The sequence below is a fragment of the Carettochelys insculpta genome, chromosome 23 (genome assembly GCF_033958435.1).
Source record: "Carettochelys insculpta isolate YL-2023 chromosome 23, ASM3395843v1, whole genome shotgun sequence".
In the NCBI taxonomy this organism is placed as follows: domain Eukaryota; kingdom Metazoa; phylum Chordata; order Testudines; family Carettochelyidae; genus Carettochelys; species Carettochelys insculpta.
In genome coordinates this window covers 18,572,806-18,593,285 of record NC_134159.1, presented here as the reverse complement: position 1 = coordinate 18,593,285, position 20,480 = coordinate 18,572,806, and the positions used below count along the sequence as shown (strand labels likewise).

Genomic DNA, 20,480 nt, shown 5'->3' with positions numbered 1-20,480 from the left:
CATTCTTCTTTCTTCCCTCCCCATCCAGCCAAAGACTAGATTAAGGTCTCTTAACCTGTCTGTGGATAGCTAAAATTTACCCCTTACTTTAGGTCCCTTACATCAAAGGGAGAATAACCTTCCATCAAAACAAACCAGACAAACAGTAATGTTAACTGTAGTCTGGAGTTTTCAAATTAAACAAATCACTGGGAGGGAACATGTCCTTAAATAACTTCAACAAGTGATCTGTATTGCTAACATTTTTATCATCTCTTACGCTTTGAAGGAACTGTTGTCAGGTGCAATGATACTCTCTAGGGGTGTTCTTGCTACCACAAGGCACTGCATGGTTCTCAAGCTAGATAGTAGTCAAAATTCAACATTAGTGACAGTGTGCCTCTTTATGCCTTCCCAATACAGCCAAGCAAAACTGGTAGCAGATACAAAGCAGCATATACAGAAGAGCAATGCATAGGGTGTGTAACTTGCTCAGCCACCAAATCCAGCTGATCTGATATGCTGAATGGCACCTAGCACAGACCAAGCGAGTGTAACAAAATAGCCACCTTCCATTTTAGCACATATCACTTAAGCTCTGACCCTTTCAAACAGACCTGCTGATATGAGCTTGATTATTGTAGTTGATTTATGGCATTTTATCTTTAATTCAAACTCAGCTTAACTGAAGCCATTAAGATTCCATTGCAGCCTCTGTTTCCACAGGTGGCTAGTACTAAATGTGCCATTAAATTGGAAATCTGCTGACACCAAGATTTGCTTTTAAGAAAACATAGACTGATGCCATATAGTTGCATTGGGAAAAACTCATCTGTGGGTGGTAGGCAAGCAAGAGACATAGGGAAGTTTTGCACGGGAGTGAATTGCAACCCTTGTGCCCTCCAACATACTCCTGACTCTCAGACTTGTTTTGAATTCTCATATGGAGTACGTTACATTGATAAACATTGGCAGGTGCCAAGCAGCTGCATTAACTGGAAGGCTAAATATAATGGTTTGATTTTAATACAGCTGTTTCTATGCTCTGGATCTAAAAAAAGAGTATTTATCCAGCAAAGCTGTTATTCAATACATGTTGCATTTTCACTATTCAAAGCTCTGTACAGACATGATTGATCCCTGAAAAGCAACAGCGATGTAGAAAATGCAGCTCATTCTAGTCCACACTGCTCTTGAAATCTCGTTCTGGTGCATTCAAACTGATCCCCTTCCATGGAAGCCTCAGTTGTCATTCAGTTTTGAGCCTTGAGCAAAACAATTACCAGTGATGAAAGATGCTGGCTTGCCAGCTCCAAGCCTCTGGTTACAGAGAGCAGGTGCAGCCCAGACAGCTGTGCACAGACACCTCAGCTGCCATTGCTTATGTGCCTCAGCTCTGAGCTGAAGGGGCCATTTCCATGGCTGCAGTGGAGAGGGATCTGGGGGTGTGAGTGGTACAGCCTGTAGCCCTGCCTGCACTAGCTGGTATGTGAGCTAGCTCACTGCAATGCCAACCTGAGGAGGCTATGGCATTGGCTTCAGCAGCATGGGCGGGACTCCTGCAGTCTGTGCCATGGGCTCACCTGTCTGTCGTGGATAGGCTAGTGAGGGTAGAGTGTGTGTGAGGTGCTGATTTGCTACCTTTACTCAGTCCTCAGCTGTGACTGTTTTACATTGGCTGCCCAATAGTCAGCAGCTGCGAACAGCTTCACACGAGTGCAAGGCTGTACTTAATGCACTAGAGCAGCTAGGAGCTGGAGTCAGTTTGCTGAGCTATTTAGTTCTCTGTATGCTGTTCAATAGGTCTAGAGATTGACCTCTCCTAGATAGAAGGAAGCTACACTCTAGGCTTACAGCCATATAGTGCCATTGCAGAAAACTTGTTGAGAGAAACAGCTACTATTGAATACACACGGCAGGAAAGGAATTGATTAACCATCTCCATTCCCTCAAGCGCTTCTTAGGATTTAACCTTTTCTGGATTCTCTCTTGCACCTTCTCTTATTCTGAACCGGTGACTCATCTCCTGTAGGAGAACAGAGCAGCAAGATTTCTGAAAGATATGAAGGGGTGGGGGGGAGATGTTCCATGTGACCCAGAAAAGTCTTTTTTTAATATATGCAGCATCTTGGTTGTACTAAGCAATCACATGGACACAAAGCTGAGATCCAAAGACAGGCTCTGCAAGAACTGTCTTTTCTTTGCCTTTGTTTCCTGCCTTGTCAGAGCATTTGTTGAGAACTACTGGTAGGTTAGAGCAGATTTACCATTACCAAGGAAACAGGACAGAAGTAGCATATAAAGTGGGTGTACTGGCAAGATGTCGCCCTTGCACAAGTTTTACAGCAGCTTAACTTAAGCAATTCATTTGATGCTTATACTGACATAGCCTTGTATTCTGTCTGTGTACATTCAGCAAGTTAAAGGGCACCTGGACCCTCCTGCTAACTATCACCAAACACTAAAGAAAATCTAAAGTGTTTTTCCTGCCTCGTCCTGCTTATTCCCTGCATTAATTCATAATCAAAGCATCATGAATCACAGGCTGTGAGAATGTTCTAGATCCTCCCTCTAACTGAAGAACAGACTGTGTTCCATAACGAGACCTTAGTGTTGTGCAAAGAGCCTTCATGATAAGAAAGGCAGTTTCTGAGGGTACATCAACGCTGCAGCTAGAAATGTGCTTTCCAGCCAAGGTAGACAGCCCATGCCACCATTTCTAGGCCCTTTTTAGCATGCAGACAGCCTCTGCACAAGCCTGTCTGAGCTCCTAGGTACATACTTAGACCCTAGCTTTGTGACCAGTTGCAGTGCGGACATACCCTGCATCAAATCTTTTCCATCGGCTGGGATCCCAGCCCCCTCTGACTTGATAGGTACATGAGACAAGGTGCAGCTATCCTAGGAAGCTATCCTAGGAAGATCTAGGCCCATCGCATGAGTGTAATGCGGTGCAAAGGTAAGGAGGCATCCCAGTGCTTCTTACCTTCTCCTGCTCAGCAGCACGTCTGCTCTTGTTCACCAGCTCCACCAAAGCCACAGTCACACCCAATGTGAGTCCGATTGCCAGAACCAGGAAGAGGCCACACATGGCATGGGGTTTCAGAGGACCCCATGTCTTTGAGTCCTTATGAAAACAGGTGGTCTCCCACCACTTGTTGCGCAGGTAATCAAGGTCACCTGATTCACCCAATTTCAGGACAGCACTGGAGAGTTTATTGGCCCACAGCGATCCTGGAGGGTAGCAGAGAGAAATGACCTGGAGCATTAATGCAGCATGTGCACAACTTAGTGATAGCAGCTTAGGTGTAACCCATAAATATGCAGCGTGCAGTCAGTTGGCAGCTGCTCTCCACCGCTGACATGGCTGCAAGCCAGGCCTATGGTGAGTGTGTCATTCTGAAAGTGCTTTTGAGAGGAAAGATGGGGTGGCAATGACATAAGGGCAAATCTGCATTTTAAAAGTAATCCTCTCTCGAAACAGTATCGCTTCAAAATGAGAACCAGACAGTAGGAGCTGCTGAGCTGATGAAACAGCTCTGCTAGTCTCAGGTTAATATGCCCAAAACCTAATATCAAAGTTGTAAGCCTAGACAGTGTCAAAGTATAAGCAGAACAGCCCTTAAAGACAACAATTGTCAAAGCCTTCCCAGGAGGCAGTAGCAACCTTTGAATTTTTCTTTTTTAGCTCTCGGAGTCTGTCATCTGCTATTCTGTGACACTGGGACTATGGGGGGGGGGGGTGGGAGGGACATCCAATTGCTGATTGGCGGGTGGGTGGTTTAAAGAATAAAGAGTTGGCATCAGAGAGCAAGATGTGAGCCCAAAGGCAACAGCAGGATTAATTTGTTGGATATTGATGCTGCTCTGGGTCACTGAGCTGCCCTCAGAGTCTTAGGCCACAGGAGAGGCTGGTTATGCTTTTTGGACCTGATCCCTTCTAATTGTCCTATGTCTCACATGCCTTGGCAGAAGGGCAGTGAGGGGGGAGCCTCAGTCTCCAACCAGGAGTTCTTCGCACTGTTGCATAGTTGCCACACGTAAGCTGAAAGGAACTGGAGCGGTGGAAATGCAAGGGCAGACGTGGCCTTACCCTTTGCTGTTGCAATGCCAAATCCCCTTGCTCCAATAACTTCAGGGGCCCTGATCAAATTGCAGTGCCTGGCAGCAGCAAGATCTTGGGAGATGGATTCCCCGATGAAGGCGTAATTCGATTCCAGCACACGCTGAACCGCCTCCTGGTAGCTTTTGACTAAAACGTAGTCTCGCCTCTTGTCCATGTACTCGTAGATCATCTGATGGATGGGATTTCGGGAGTTCTTCAGCCCACAAAGCAAAGTGTCAAACATCACAGTGAGCGCGGGTGCTGCGGTACGACAACAGCGTGCGCCAGCTATGAAAGGGGCTGCTAACCCTGGGTACTGAGAGCTGCCAATGCACTGTCTTTCCCTGGCCAGTTACCTCATTTCCTAGGGACATACAGAGGGTTCAGCTAAAAGGTGAAGTATTGCCAGCCAGAGCAGGGACACATACAGCTTGGCCCACTGACATGGAGGGAGAAAGGGGGCAGTTGCCCTGAGGATGGGGGCTCCCAACTGCCGCCACTGCAGGAGCGGGAGTGGCTGGAGGCCAGGGCCCTGTAAATGGGTGCTGAAGGCCCACCAGGGAGGTTGTACCATGGCGTGTAGTGAGTAGTGCTGAAGACTGGCTGCCCCAAGCCCAGTCTTGTCTGCCTGAAGCCCCGCCCCTTGTGGGAGCACTCAGCTCCCCACCCCACCCTCCCAACCTTTGCCCAGGGGCCAGGCAAGTTTGTCGGTTGCAATGTTCCCTCTAATCTTTTCCATCCATGTGCAGAATAAATTATCATGTGCACTGAGGTATGTGTGAATGTGCACCACCAGTAGAAACACAAGACCTTGCTGTGGGGGCCGTGCGAATCATCTGGGGTGTATCGGAACCGTTCATGATTGGCTGCAAAAGCACCCAGCTTCCAGGGAACACAGGTCGGCCCCTCCCATTCATACAACTTTCAAGTCTCAGCCAGAATTGAAGTGGGAAAACATCTAATCTATTCAGGAAATTTGCTAGCTAAGCAAAGAAGCTCATCATCAAAGCTGAGCTAGTACAGGGTGAACTGCGCTCATCCAGCACCCGCGGGATCTGATTGGGAGACTGCTGGACCGCAGGAGGTCAGTGTTGTCTAACACATCACCACGGCTGACTGGGCTCTTAGAAGACATTTAGGGGTAAATTACAGCTAAATAACAGCACAGAACACTAGAGCCAGGACTGGTGGCTGCAAACAAATTGTATGGAACCACAGGAAACTTGGCCATATCCATGATAAGTGGTTGTCCAGCTAACTAAAATGATGCCGGATTACGGGTGTTGCCAGACAAGAGAGTTCCAGACTAAAGAGGTTCAACCTGTATAATCCTGTGCCAAGTCATCCAAATTGCAGCTCCTGGGCTCTTAGGGAATCTGTTGGGGGTGGGGTGGGGGGGAGGGAAGGGGGTCAGCACCTTGAAGAACTGAAATGTGGAGGAACTTTCTACTGTCCCAAACTCAAGCTCTCTCTGCTTCACCAGATCTTCAAACGTCTGGATGGGGAGTGGCTCGTTCCCGGAGCGCAGCGAGGCAGTGAAATTGGCAATGTAGGCAGCCAGCAGAGAGATGGTGAACACCCACCAGATGGCAGCAATGATTCGCCCAGAGAGGGCCTTGGGGTGAGGCACTGCACCTGCAGAGATCCAAGCCAGCGACAGGGTTAGTAGCATGCCACGGTCTCAGCCGGGACCCTGAGGGAAGCTGGTAGCATATACCTTTTCCCATGCATTTAAAGGGACACTATTCATTAAATAAAGAGAAACATGCACTTTATCGAATAACACCCCTGGTATTGCTGCAAACACCACCACCCCCCGCCCCCCAGCAGCACTAGAAACCAGCACACAGCAGCCTTGGACTTGTGCACAAGCCCTGGAAAGTGACTCTGCCTCAGCCAGATTCGCCCACTGGCTGCATGGAAACCACACTGGTGTCCCAAAGTAAAGGCGAGTTTGGCATCTGCTGAGCATGTAAACACAGGTGTTGTGTTGAACGTTAACATCCCTTCCAACGACCTACCAGGAAAGTCAGTCTCCCCCCGCCCCTCGGACAGCCAGACAGAGAGATTGTGAAGGTGCCAGCTGTGCACTATGCTCGGTAGAGGGCCAGTCCCAGGGGCACACTCAGTGCTGATGGAGTCCTGTTTCAATGGTGTTCCCAATAAAAATTGGAGGGGCAGGGCAGTCCAGTGAGCGTGCCAGCTGCACAACCGCCTCACACCACTGTGGGTGGGGGTTGAAAAGCTCCAGTTGGCTCCCTGACCTCTGTGATTTTGCTGGGCACACACACTTAGCCCCAGGCCAGTCCTACCTTGCAGGGTAAGTGCTCCTGCGCCAAACCAGAGACTGTCCAGGAAGGTGAAGTGGTTCTCCTCGCTCTTTGGCTCCTGCCATTCACAAGGACTCAATCTGGGGAAAGAAACTTGTCGTCACAACAGCCCTTCTGGCATCAGCCACCGAGGGGCTGGGACTTTCTGTGCTCCGCACAGGTCCACTCGATGGCTCAGTGCCTGCATTCCTGCTGGGAGCCCCTGGGGGCAGCCTCACAGGAGACCAGCAGACGCGGACTGCTGCTTGGGGTGCATTGCAGCAATGAGGACGAGCCCCGTTCTGCCCGCCTGGCTGGGGGGCACAATGGCAGCCAGCAGGAAGGAACCACAGGGACCGGGGGCGGGAGTGGGGTGGGGGGGTGGGGGGGGAAATGTGCAAGTCAGGCTTTCCGCAGGAAGGGAGGTGGCACTGATACAAAGCGAGAGACCTGGGCCCCAGCACATTGAGTGCACTCAGCCCTCGGGGGGAGGGAGGTACTGAAAGGGTGTTACAAGGAGAAGGGAGCAAAATTTGTCTCCTTAACCTCTCATGATGGCACAAGAAGCAAGGGGCTTAAATTACCCCAAGGAAGGGTTAGGTTGGACATTAGGAAAAGCTTTCTGTCACAGTGGTTAAGCACTGGAAAGAATTGCCTAGGGAGGTTGTGAAACCTCCAGCACTGCAGCTATTTAAAGAGTAGGTGAGACACACACCTGTCAGGGATGGGCGAGCCGATGCATGGTCCTGCCATGAGTGCATGGCAATGTTCTGTCTAATTTGTTCCATCCACATGCAGAATAAATTTTGTTATGCACCTAGGCATGTTCAATGTGCACCACCTATAGAAACACATGCTGCTGCCTGTGGGTGCTCTGTTAATCAGTTGAGTGGCACCTGAAAGTCACCTGGGTGTCCACACCAAGCACCCAGCTTACAGGAATCCTGGTGCAAGGGACTGGACTTGAAGACTCTCGAGGCCTCTTCCAGTTCGAGTGGTCTGTGATGCTGTGACGGATGCCCGCAGGGAAGGGGTAGGGCCATAAAGGGGCACGCTATTAAGAAATTAAAACTTTGGTGCAGGGCATGCAAGGGTGGAGCAACTCCTGAGTGTCCCCCTGAGTCCCCTTTGCCTGCAGGTTAGTGGGGGCAGGGAACAGGGCATCCATGGATGTGGGGGTGATAGGACATTGGGGGCGGTGCTTAGCTGCACAGACTCCAGGGCAGCAGTTCCAAGCGAGAGAGGCAGGAGAAGGAACAACGTGAGGCCCCTGGCTATGGACAGGCTGCAACAAAGGGCAGGTAGGGATGGATCCCTGCTGGATGTGACTGGAGTGGGCAGCTCAGGAAGACCAGCCCCATCCATAGGCCTCTGCCCTTCACTGCAGGTAGTGAAGCTGGTGAGCGGTGAAATCCCTGCACCAGGAATGCAAAGCAGCAGCGACTGCTGTTCAAGCCGGCGGCTGGAGAGGGGGGCCTGCTCAGCCACCAGCTGGGAAGTGGGGAGTGAAGTTCTTTCTCCCCGTGACATGCCTGGATGGCCTGCTCAGCGTGGGCACAGGAGGAGGGATTTCACACAGAGAAGCCAGAGCAAATGAGGTACCCAGAGGGGAAACAGCCACAGAGCTGAGCCTTAGGGCAGGCCAACACCACAGCAGAAGGTGGAATTGAGGTACACAATTCCAGCTGTGTTAATTATGTAGCTAGAGTCAATGAACTTTAATATGGGCTTCCGCACCATCTCCACTCAGTGAGACTGAGGGCAGTACTCGCTCCCATCAACTTCCCTTACTCCCAAAGAGAGGCAGGCGTAGGGGTGCCCTGTAAGGTAGATTTAGTGCATCCCTACCAGCCGCACTAAATCGAACTCCAGGCGCTCAACCGCGGCAGGGTCGCTCTTCCCTCAAGTGTAGTAATGGAATCCTAGGGCTCAAAGAGACCTCAGGAGGTCATTCAGTCCAGCCCCTGCCTTCAGTACAAATTGGGTCAGGTTTGAGGAGAGAGAAATTAACAGTGATGGGGGTGGAAGCATGGAGAGGAACACTCCTGGGTTGAAATGGTCCATCCAAAGCTGCTTACAACAGTAGAGACCTGGTGCACGCTGCCCAGCGGAAAGGGAAGAGACCCTAATTTTGCCGTGACAGCTCAGGTTTTGTGACAGCTCAGGTCTGCACTTCCAGCCCAGCAGGGTGTTCTGAGCTGTGCAGGAACAAATGCAACCCAGTGCTTCAAGTGAGGGGTAAGGATCGGCTCAGAGGCCAGGGAAAGCAATGGTCCCAGGCCAGGCCTAACACACTGCACAGAATACCAGATGCATGCATACCTAGCAGCAAGGAAGAGGCAAAGGCAGGTCAGCAGGTAAGCCACCAGCAGGCCAGTCCAGGTCTCTTTGCTGAAGGGAGTGAGGAAGCCGAAGAGAGAGGTGCTCTGGGAGGCAGCGTCTTTCCTGAGCAGGATCCCGATCCCCGTGGCCAGGAATGGTGTGGTGAAGGAAACCACCTCTTCCCTTGCCGACGTGATCGTCAGGGGAGCCACGGCCAGGTCTGCTTCCTGCAGAGCAAGCCGCAATGCCTCAGCAATGCTTGGGACACAAGCGGGGTGCATCTGAGTCCCCGGTGGACAGGTGGTCGCAGGCCGAAGCGTGTCACCGTGCCACTGAGCAGCCGCCTATTTGCCGTTCTGGCAACCTCCCTACCATGGAGAGTGTCAACCACCCCTTGCGGGATGAGCCAGGGCTGGGACGTGAGCACCATGGGGTCTCCGACTCCTGGCCCTCAGGACCCACACAGGGCCAGACTCAGGGCAGCAGAGGTGCTAATTTGCAACTTGCCACCAGGTGGCAGCACAGGACTGGACAAGGTGCCCACCCGAGGGGGTCCTTAGCCTAAGGAGTTTATTGTCAGTAACGCTTCGGGCTTGTTCACACGGCCACTCTTCCTGCGCCGTGACTTTCTCACTCTGGGGCGTAAAGCAACCCCCAGGTCCCCTGAGTGCAGCAAGTCACAGCTCTGTAAAGTGCCAGTGCAAACCGGTTACCAGAACGGGTGCTGGGACTACACCCACACAGCCTCACGTTTGGCTTAGCAGTGTAGCCAAAGCCTGTTGGAGTCGCCCAAGAGGCCATTTTCTCCCTCCCTCCTCCTTAGAAACCTACCTGGACCGACACACCTGTGGACTGGCCCCGTATTTCAGCTCCAACCCTGCTCTAGATCCTGCCAGTAAAAGACAGGCTGCACACAGAAATTGCTCTCTTGGTGGGCAGCTGCTGTGACCAAGAGTTTGAAAAGTTGTCTGGGAGGGCCCCAGGAAATCAGAGACAAGGTGGGTGAGGTTAGCTCTTTTCCCCATGGACTTCTGTCTGTGAAGGAGACAAGCTTTGGAGCTTTACAGAGCAGCAGGGCTGACAGCCACTGCAAGCCTTAGGGCCAGGGAGCCCGGGCTCTGTACCGCTAGAAGGGGCGGGGCCAATGGCAGAGGGCAGGGCCAAGGGCAATCAGCCCTTAATACTGGGTGCTGCCCTCCCTGACCCCCAGCTGTGTGGAGTGGCACTGCCACGGCTGTTTAAAGAGGCCCAGGGCTCTGGCCACTGCCCAAGTAGCGGCAGCAGTGGCCAGCGCGCCAGGTCTCTTTGGAACACCAGGCCCCTATGCAGCTGTCCCCTTTGCCCTCCCAGCCCCTGTCAAAGGGCCTGTACAGAGCTGTTCTTCAGATCATTGTGTGGACTCAGCAGCTTGTTTCCCTCACCAACAGAAGTTATCATCTCACCTGCCTTGTCTCTCTGAATGCTGGCAAATGAATTCGTCCCAGTCTCCCAGATGTTTTCATCAGTTTCATTCCAATCCCACAAGCCCAGCTAGCCTGGGCTACGGCTTGGGCCAACAATTTCGTTTTAAGCCTGTTTCCTTTAAGTTGTTTGTCTTGAGCATACCAAAGCAAGAGGAACAGAGTAGCTACACTGGGACTGCTGAGAGGGGCTGGATTGCAACCAAGAGGCAACACTGCCTACTGGTCTGAGCACTCCTCTTTCTACTCTCAGTTTCCTCATTGGCCTTAGGCATAGTCACTGCCCATTTCTGTGCCTCAATTTTCATATCTGTAAAATGGGGATAAATCTAATATCCCACTTCACAGTAAGGCCTCCCTATTGAACGCTTTCCAAGTGCTATGTGAAAAGGATGTGGGCCAGGCATTCTGAGGTGAAGTGGGCAGGGTGCCAGGTTCCTCCTGTTTTCAAGGAAACAAGAATCCCCTGAGGAGGTAATGGTGATCCATCACAGACAACAAGATTTTGCTTATGTAAATGAGCTGCTAACATGGTTGTTCCCACCCCCCCGCCGCATGCGTGGGGAAATTCACGCCACCCAAGGAACTTCACCTGTCTGACAATCTCGCCAATCATCCCAGTCCAGTTCCTGCCGGAGGACACAGCCCCGTAGCGGCCATCTTTCACCAACGTCACCTTGTAGTCGAAGTGCAGAATCTTGGCAAGAGCATCCAGCAGGTCCACGCAGTACCCCTCCAGCTCTGTGCCTCTTGCCATTGCATAGGGGTCTTGCTGCACACAGAGGTGGATGTTTGAAACCAGAGAGTCCCACCATCCCCAACCGGAGACTGGCTGGGAGATCCCTCCCCGTTTCTGCTACCTCCACCCACCTCAGCCTGGCAAAGGGCTGTTCCCTGTCTTGACAGGTTCAAGGCCTGATTCTAGTTAGCTGTGGTGCTTCTGGGGCTTGGTAATCTGCTCCTCACACCGCTTCTCGTAGGTAAGAGATGCTAGCAGTCGCTCATTCATTCGTGCACAATGTTGAGGTCGTTACCAGGTTACCAGTGGGACTCTCCAACTCACCAAGCTGGGCAGCTTAATTTTTGACCATTTGGGCTTTTATTGGCTTTTCACATGGTCTGTTTCTGGCTTTTGATTCTCCCAGCAGTGCTGAGTAGCAAGTCTGGGCACAACCACTGACTTCCACTGCGGTGCTTAAGAAGCATTGGTCCTGTCCAGCTGGAAGCAGGCCCAGCTCGCAGGCGAGAACGTGTTGAAAAGAAGCAGCCACCCAACCCACCTGCTGGTTTGGGCCTGTTCTGTTCTGGAAGGCTCCAGGCCCCTCTAGCCTGTGCTAACCGGTGCCTGAGTGCCTTGGTCTCACTGTAGACAGAGGAGGGGAATTTGGACTCAAGCCAGACTAACCCATGTGTGTGCCTAGGGGTGGGATGAAGAGAATACTTGGCCTTACCAGGATTGTTGTGACGGTCAGCATCTGAGGATCCATTCCCCCTTGCTCTTCCGCATCGCCGCCCTGCAATGCAAAGCACTGGGGTGAGCCATTGTCTCAGCTGGGAAGGGCAGCCTAATTTGTATTATAGCTCAGGTTCTGGGTCATGGACAAGACCCCACTGTGCAAGGTGCTGTATACACAGAGAACACAGAAACAGTCCCTGTCCCAAAGGCCTTATCCTTTAAGTGGGGGCCATGGAATTAGCACGTCTGCTTCCAAGCTGTGGGAAAGCTAATGCCCCACACCATAGGCACGAAGGGCTGGCTGCAAAGTCCATCTTCCACACTCGCTTCGAGTGTTGGACTGTGGGATTCAGGCACACAATGAGGGAATCCCACCGAGATGGGTGGCCTTTCTCTGCCCCTTCACACGTTGCAATGGGGCGGCATGGTGCAGTGGATACAGCCATACGCTGGACTTAGAAGACCTGCACGCTATGTGTGCTCTGCTCTGCCACTGGCCTATTGGGTGACTTTGGACATGGCATGCCCCGCTCTGTGCCTCAGTTTCTGCACCTGTAAAATGCAAATTGCAATACTGACCTCCCACATTAAGCACTCTGAGAGCCTCCAATAAAAAGCATTGCATCACAGCCAGGCACTTATTAACATGATCCTGCAAAGTGCTTCATACATATCCCCCCCAACAGGTAGCAGTTTAATATCATCCCCATGTGACAGATGGGGAAACTGAGGCACACAGCAGAGCTAAGGCCAGGTGGGATCTGAGCTACTGCTTTCAGGGCACTCAGCCATGGAAATGGATGGAAGGGCTCAACCCAGCAAAGCAGGCTCAGTGCTGCTCTCTTCCCCAGAATCCTGGTGCAAATGCATCTCACAGGCATGCGCTACGTGGCTCTAACGAGGGCAGCTCTGAGCCCCGGCAGGCAGGCTCTGAGCACCTGGCAGCATCAAATGCCGCACCTCCAAAGTCTCAGGTATTGCAGCAAGTCCCTCACTGTGCAGTTTTGCAGGAGAACAGAAGAACACAGTCCTCCTATCCGCAGCCTCCCTGACGTCTGAGCACCAGGGGACAGATTCCGGGCAGTCCAGGCCTCATGCTGTTGCCAGCGCTCAACGTGTTAGACTAAAAGGGCCGGATTCTCAGCTGGTGTCAGCTAGCTAAAAACCCACTGATGGCACGGAAGCAGCCCAGCTTTTCACCCACTGCAGAGCGGGCCCAGCATTCACAGTCCTAGGTCTCCCCTTGACTCCTCAACTCCCCTGACTCCACTCCCTTGACTCCTGAACCTATCACTTGCCTCCCATGGCAATTAATAAAGCACAACTGTTTATCATGTGTTGCCTCCATGTTTTACCCAAACAAAAATCACTTTCAGTGTCGTCTGGGGATGTGGGATCCGTGACACATACCCAGGCTTTCAGAAACGATCAATTCACGTTGCTGACAAAACAGCTGGAGGCCAATTAAGGCTTCATTAGAGCGCACTTCCAGGAGGCGTGAAACTGTAGGGAGCATTAGACAAGCGGGAGGCAAGGAAAGCACTGAGTCAGTTCTACATGGAGCACTGAACTGGAAACGGTATCTCTACCTTGAGGAGCCTCACCCACGGCCACCCTGCCAAGGCTTCAGGGCCAGACCCTGAATTATTCTATGGCCCTTCCGAGCTCTGCCTGGAAACAGCCCAGATTCTAGGAGACTTGTGTGCAACTGCTGAAAGAAAAACCAACTATTGTTATTTTTGCAGGAGGTACAACTGAAAAAGGTGTCTGATCTCCCAGGGTGCTGAGTGCCCCTGGAATGGAAGGCACTGGACAACTCCCAGATTCAGGTCCTGAGCTGGGTGTCATCTTTCATCAGTTCACTAAGGATACATCTGCACTACGTGGTAGATCAACTCAGTCAGGGTCGATCTTCCAGAGTTTGATTTCACACACCTAGTGGGGACGTGCAAAACCAAACTCTCAGGGGTCAACAGTCGCCCCCTGTACTCCTCAATCTCGCAAGGAGTAAGGGAGGTCGACGGGAGAAACTCTCCCATCAACCTCCCTCAGTGAGGACGGCCTGATAAATCGATTGTAGCTATGCTGATTCCAGGTAAGCAATTGCCGTACCTGGAACTGGCTCTCTATGATCAACTTTAAGGCCTAGTGTAGACCTGGCCTAAGCCACACTGCTTGGGAGGCAATGCTGACACTGTTCTTTTCAGTCCCATTTACAACACCGAGTGAGCAGAGGAGACAGAAACTTGTCGAGAGGAAGAGTCACGTGGCTCGGGGAGCAAATAAGCAACCCTGCAAGAAGTTAAAAGTAGGGACTGGCTTTTTATCAGCCATCCCTCGAAAGAAGCAATTGGGCTGTTTGTCGGCCTGGGCTAGTAGTCACTAGAGCTCCAGCCTGTGAATTGGTGTATGTCTTTACTGCAATGAGGGTCCCCAAATTCCACAGCTGCTGACATGGGCTTGCAGGGCTCGTGCTGCAAGGCTGAGAGTAGCAGTGTATAAAAACATGACAGGTGTGGAGCAAGTAAATAAGAAAAAGGTTTTTTTACTTGTCCCAGTAACATAAGACATCACATAAAAACTCGGGGAAGTTATCAGTTATTCTCCAGATCTGAAGCAGTGGGTTTGTCCCATGAAAGCTCATCACCTAAAAAACAATACAGTCTTCCCCCGCCTTGTGAGGGCAATTCGTTCCTGAAAAACCCCTCTTAGGGCGAATTCTCATAAGTCACAAACATAACCACCATTAATTTCAACATGAAAAAATTTTATGCGTTCCTGAGCCCCAAAATTTACACCCATTTATGCTAAAAGAACACCAAATCCCACTAAAATGAACACAATTACTTCAATAGGTAACATTAGTTATCATAACAGAACATCATAAGGCATTTTCCCTTCATTAATTACTCTATAATATGGCTGTTTACCTGCTTTTGGGGGGCTGTCCCAGGTGCAGAGACAGGGCTGCGAGGGGAATGGAAATCAAAGAGTGCCTGGGAGTGGGGGCACAAAGCCAGGTAGCTGCCCACGGCTGCCAGTGGAAGGGGGTGGGCAGGGCAGAGCAGGGCACGGGGAGGCAGCCCAGCCTGAGCGCAGCTTAGGTTAAGCTGGGAGGGGGCAGTGCCAGGGGGCTGGCCACACGGGGAGCTAGGCAGGCACAGGGGAACCCCGGCTGGCGAGGGGCGATGCCTCACTTGTACAGGGCGCCGCAGCGGAGTGGCCCTGCCAGTGGTGGCTGAGGCAGCAGCAGCAGGTGAGCCAGGCACTAAATGGGACGGAACGCCGCAGGCAGCGAGTGGCGCCTGAGGCACAGCTAAGGGGGGGGCGGTGGTGGCCCCCTAGCCGCCTGAGGGGGCGAGCGGCAGCAACGGGGCTGGGATGGACTGTGCGCCCAGCATCCACGTCTCACAGACCGGCATGATCTACCGCTGGAACTTGGACGAGTCTAGCTCCCCACACCGCGCTGCCGCCCCCTGGCATGGCCTCTTCGTCCAGACCGATGAGGCCGACTCCATCCCCTCGGTGTTCACCTACCAGAGCCGCCAGCCTCCGCCCAGCCCCAGCCTGCACCGCCAGCAGCCTGCAGCCGCTGGCCAAACCGGGGTGTGCCGCTGCTGCAGCACTGAGGCGGAGACCCAGACCAGCCGCAGCTGTGTCAAGGTAAAGGCGGAGGTGGGCTGAGGTGCCCTTGGCAGCAGCTCCACAGATGGGCGCTGTCCCCTCCTCTCCCGGCTCCGGAGGTGGGCACCTGCTGTGGCTGGCCAGGGGCTCCAGGAAACTGCTGCTGGGCACTGCGGAGAGATGCGCTGGGTGGGCAGCAGCTGCGGGCAGCCATTGCCTGGAGCCGCGGCCTTTCCCCTGCTGCAGGGCGGCCGCGTCCAGCTGAGGCGCACGAAATCCAAATCAGTCCTCATAAATGCGAAGAAATGCCTCATAAGCCGAAGTAGGGGTATTAAGTGAAACTCCTTGTAAAGTCCAATTCTTGTAACCCGCATGGGCGCATCTCGGGGTATGACTGAACGGTTAGTCTTGAAGGTGCTACAGAACTGCTTCTTTTGTTTTGTGAAGATACAGCCTAACACGGCCACCCCTGAGAATAAGCACTAGGGGGTCACCAAGTGAAATTAATAGGTAGCAAGTTTAACACTAACAAAAGGAAGTTTTTCTTCATGGGGGGCATGACTATGGAATGCCGTCCCAGAGGATGGTGTGAAGGCTTGGCCTTTAACAGGGCTCAGAAAAGAGCTCGATAAATTCATGGAGGTTAGGTCCACTAAAGGCTCTTAGCCAGGATGGGTAGGAATGGCGTCCCTGGCCTCTGCTTGTCAGAGGCTGGAAATGAGTGAGAGGGCATGGATCACTTGATAATCCCCTCTTCTGTCCATTCCTCTGGGGCGCTTGATCTTGGACACTGTAAGAAGACAGGATGCTGGGATAGCTGCACCTTTGGTCTGACCCAGCACGGCTGGTCTTAAGTTCTTAATGTAGATGTTTCTGCTGGAGCGAGTGCATGGGTGACCCTTCCACCCCCTCCCCGCGCCCCACCTTTCCCAGACTCTAGAATGCCTCCAGGCAGACTGGGAATGTCTGCACTGCTCAGCCTGGCCCCAGATTGCCAGCCCAAGCCAGCTGCCCCGGTGCAGACTCAGTGCTGCAAGGTGCTTTTCGGGAGTGCATCCATAATCTAGGAGAGCTGGGTTTTGCTTCTGGGCTCAGACCTATTGAGTGACCTTGAGTAAATCACTTCCCCTCTCTGTGCCTCTGTTTCCCCTCCTTTCCTGTGTACGTAGTGTGCACAATGGAATCCTGATCTTGGCTTGCGTCTCTAGAAACTGCCTCATATAAAGATACTAGCATGTGCCCACCCAGCAGTCGACATCAGGTAGATCCCTTCCATGCTAGTTTGAAGTCAGCCAGCACGACTCGAATAGCAGTGAAGACACGGAAGCGCAGGCCCCTCAACAGACCAGGAATGTGATTGTGTCCCACTGGTTCCAGTTAGGCTCATGCAAACCATCATGTCTTCATTGCTGCATTAGCTAGGTCACAGCTAGTGTGGTGAGGCCTAGCCACACAGCTCTGTGACCTGCCACCTAGTTCCCAAGCAGGCTTGGTACAAGTCAATTTAATTAGTAAATATCCTTTAATTGCCTCTTTCTTCCCTCATGCAAAAAACCTGAGGAACTGTCTCCCCTTCTCCCTGAATTATTGGTAGTTGAAATTGTTGGCACTTAAAACACAACTAGAGAGCTAAGAACAAGGATTTTGTGCATGTCTGGCTAAAAAATGCAGCATTCCATTCTGCAGAAAACACAGCCTCTCGAGGGCACCCTTCGTAGCGTCTGGAAATAAAACAGCCAAAGGTGGGTTTTTTCCTTGAGGCTTGTCTTGCTTATTTTGAAAAGGCAAAAAATTTAAATCCATTTAGAAACACACACAGAGAATCAGACAGCATTAACCACAAAGATTTGTCGCTAAAATCTAGCTCTCCTGATCAAAACTTTATGCACTGAACCCAGGAATAACAGCAACCCACTTCAGAGTGAACTAGACCCTTTCACATCAGCTCGCACAGCTCTGGAGTAACAAACGGTGACGTACCTTACTGACAGCGTTCCCTTTCTCGATCGCTCCTGCAAACACAAAGAAGATTTTTTTGGCGAGGATTATGCTACTATGGTCTTGTCTACACTGACCGGCACTGTCGACTGCCTTCGGCTACGCAAATAGTGTAGCTGAAGTCAACATATTTACGCAGCATCTTGTGTGCGGTAAGGTTGATGGGAGCCACACTTTTCACTTGGCGTGAGCAAGCTCAGAGGTCAATTTATTGTTTCTAAGCAAACAGGATAAATCACTGGCCAGCTGCTCGATCGCTTCAGGGTCAATCCACTGCTCAGCAAGGCAAGGCCTAAGGCTGTGCTTTTAAAGGGCAGTGATTCTGCTTCATGGTGAGCATTTGAACCAGCGAATGACTCCATGACCTCAGGGATATTGGCTCAGGCTCAGAGTTTGGCCTTATGGCACCTGATGGGTTTACTCTGTGCATCACACTGTCATCAGTGGGCAGCAAACACACACAGATGTCACCATCCAGCCCCGACAGATACAGATGACCCTAATTTTCATTCCAGCAAAGGCTGCCCTGGTCCCTTCCATCTATGAATCCTGCCAATGCTCCCCTTCCTTGGGATTGTGGGGCTTCACGGAAATGCCTACAGGCACTGGACAGCAAGTCCAGAGCATAGGTCCCTGGCTGGCCAGAATCCATTTTCCACAGGAGAGCCCAGCATGATGCGACTGACCCCGACCTGCCCAACAGCAAAGACAAACCCAGAGAGGAAGAATCCAGAGCCCTCTCCAAAGGAAGTTTCTGGGCTCTTTCATTTCGTAAGAGTTTGGCAATTTTGCCTCATCTGTTCTCAGGCTGAGCTCTGGCCTACGGCAGAACAAAACCGGATTTTGGCTTTGCGGCCGCAGAGCTCTGGGGAGCTGGAACCTCCTCAAAGCAGGTCTGTTGTTGTTTCAGAGGTTAGAGCCAGCACAAGCTCCCTTCTGAAGAGATTTTTGGAAGAAAACAAGAGTCCGCATTGAAGCGGTCGGCTCTGCCGCTGCATGGGGCCACCAGAGCTTCACTGCCTCATGTGAAAGGCCATAAATAACCTAGTGGGGGAGCACTCCCCAAAGGCAGCGACACGTGCACCCAAATCCGCAGCCGGCCTTTGTGAGGGTTAGAGGCCACAGCACAAAATAAAAAGGGTTAGAGGAAAGCGGAGACAAACGGGAGATGCACCCTGTGTCTGCTGGGCAGGGTGGCAGTCCTACATCTAGACCACGTAGGCCAGGGACGGGACACATACCTGCTCAGTGAGGTTTTGGTTTGTTGGGGTTTTTCTTGCTTCCAACTTGCGTGTGGCCCCCAGCTCATTTTTCTCTCAGTTAGTGGCTCCCACGCAAGAAAAGCTTCCCCACCTCTGCCATAGGCGCCTGCCCCCTGCCCCTGCCATGGCAGCAGGCTCTGCTCACAGGCTCAACTGCTATAGCTCTTTCCCAGCCAGAGGTGAGGGCTCGAGGCAGGGAGTGAGACATGGGTTCAGATTTCAGGCCACACAAGCTGGGAGGCTGGTGGGTCCACTCTCCTCTCGAGGGTGCTGAGGAGAGGTAGGAAGAGGGGGAAGGGGCAGGATGGAAGGAGTTTATGGCAGTGGTGATTTGTTCAGACCCTCAGGAGCCCTGCTGGCCTTGTGGAGGACAGAAGGGAGCTGGAGGGCCATGACAGGCACTGACAGAGGTTTAGCAGCCACACAGCCAGAAGTGATTTCACCCGCCCCACCGTCCTCCGGAATTCCAGCCTTTCCCAGGGGCAACAGGCCACCTCAGCTTGCCCAGCACGGGCCCTGAGAGCTGCAGGTCGATATGCCTCATAGCGCATGGCACAAGGCACCTGCCAGAGTGTACATCGGCTTGGGGCTTGTCCATCTCGCACGGGCCATGAGAGACCTGCACCCTGGTCAGAGCCGGGCACTTGGCGTGATTTCCCACCCAGCACGCCTAGAGACTGTTATGGAAGAGAAGACTTGGGAGCACCTATAACAGGGGTGGGCAATAAGCAGCCCCGAAGGTTAGCCCCAGCAAGTGACCAGATGTTTTACTTACCTGTGCGTCTGGAGATAGGGCCGTGAGCAGCTCCCATTGGCTGTGGGTCACTGTTCCCAGCCACTGAGAGCTGCAGGAAGTGTCTCAAACTGGGACACCACTTCCACTGTTCCCCTTGGCTGAGAATGGTGATCCACATCCAATTGGTGCTGCGAGCGGCTGTACCTGCAGGCGCGTAGGTCAGTAAAGCGCTGAAGGCCTGTCAGGGGCTAACCCTGGTGAACCACACCCAGCCTATGGGCTGCTTATTGTCCCCTGACCGAGGATATGGAAGGAACCTGAGGAGCTGAACAGCCTGGCTGAGCCATGTAGGCCCCCAGCTACGCAGGCTCCCCCAGCTGGGGATGCTCTTTCTGCTGAGGGGTGAACCTATCTGCTCCTCGCTGGGCTGGGCTGGGCTGGGCTGAGCCGCTGCCCAGATCTCGGCGCTGTAGATAGCGCTGGGGAAGGCAGTGTCAGTTATCCACAAATGGAGCAGGGCTTTTCTCTGGAACCCTTCGCTGGAGCCCTGCATTCCCTCAGACACACACCGTGCGGTGGGATGGGAGGCTGTCCGGGTGGCTGCTTGCAATTTAACACAACCTTTCCAAGTGGCTAATAAGTTAGATGAAAATACCAGGGTGTAGGGCAGGCAAGCGTGGGGCATGCGGGTCTCAGGAGATAGTAGCTACAGCCACCTCACAAAACCCAGCCTCCCTTCCCAGTTCTCTCCCACCATAGTTCGCTGCCTGGCCCTTCTCCACAGCCAAAACTGAATCCCATGTCTCCTAACCTGAGAACAGCCTGGTTACAAGCTGCCCCATGGCAGGCATCTGGCTGCATCCTTGGCCAAGCCGCGCCCTGGGGCAGACTGGAATACACAAAGAAGAGTCCAAGGAGGGAGCTGCACAGGTGACCGCATTCTAAAGTAGGGCGAGAATGGGCCTGGGGCAGACTCTGCTCTCACCTGCCAGGTGCAGTACCCCCAGAAGCAGCAGGCCCACCGACACATGGAAAGCCAAACGAAAAGGTTCCTCCATCAGGGCAGAAGCAGCTGACACCCAGAGGGACTCCTGCTGGAGACAAAAGGCAGGTAGGTAACCTCAGTGTCACAGCTCATTAGGGCTGGGTAAAAGATTCTCTGTATTTTTAAAACACCCCGATTGAAAAGGAGGACTCCAGGCATTTCACTCCAGCAAAAGAACAAGGCC

At 52.5% G+C, this 20,480-nt stretch overlaps 1 protein-coding gene across 1 annotated transcript; it reads right to left on the bottom strand.

Annotated features, from left to right (window-relative positions):
- Nucleotides 1–194: 194 nt before the first annotated feature.
- LOC142025601 (putative glutamate receptor) lies at nt 195–20,309 on the bottom strand. Its single transcript, XM_075018116.1, has 10 exons — nt 20,237–20,309; nt 17,236–17,267; nt 11,627–11,689; nt 10,768–10,947; nt 8,716–8,942; nt 6,397–6,494; nt 5,502–5,719; nt 4,073–4,298; nt 2,966–3,213; nt 195–2,032 (listed from the first exon to the last, which is right to left on the bottom strand). Exons 1-10 carry the CDS (start codon nt 20,307–20,309, stop codon nt 1,940–1,942), a joined length of 1,458 nt encoding a protein of 485 aa, XP_074874217.1. The 3' UTR covers nt 195–1,939.
- Between the last annotated feature and the right edge of the window lie 171 nt (nt 20,310–20,480).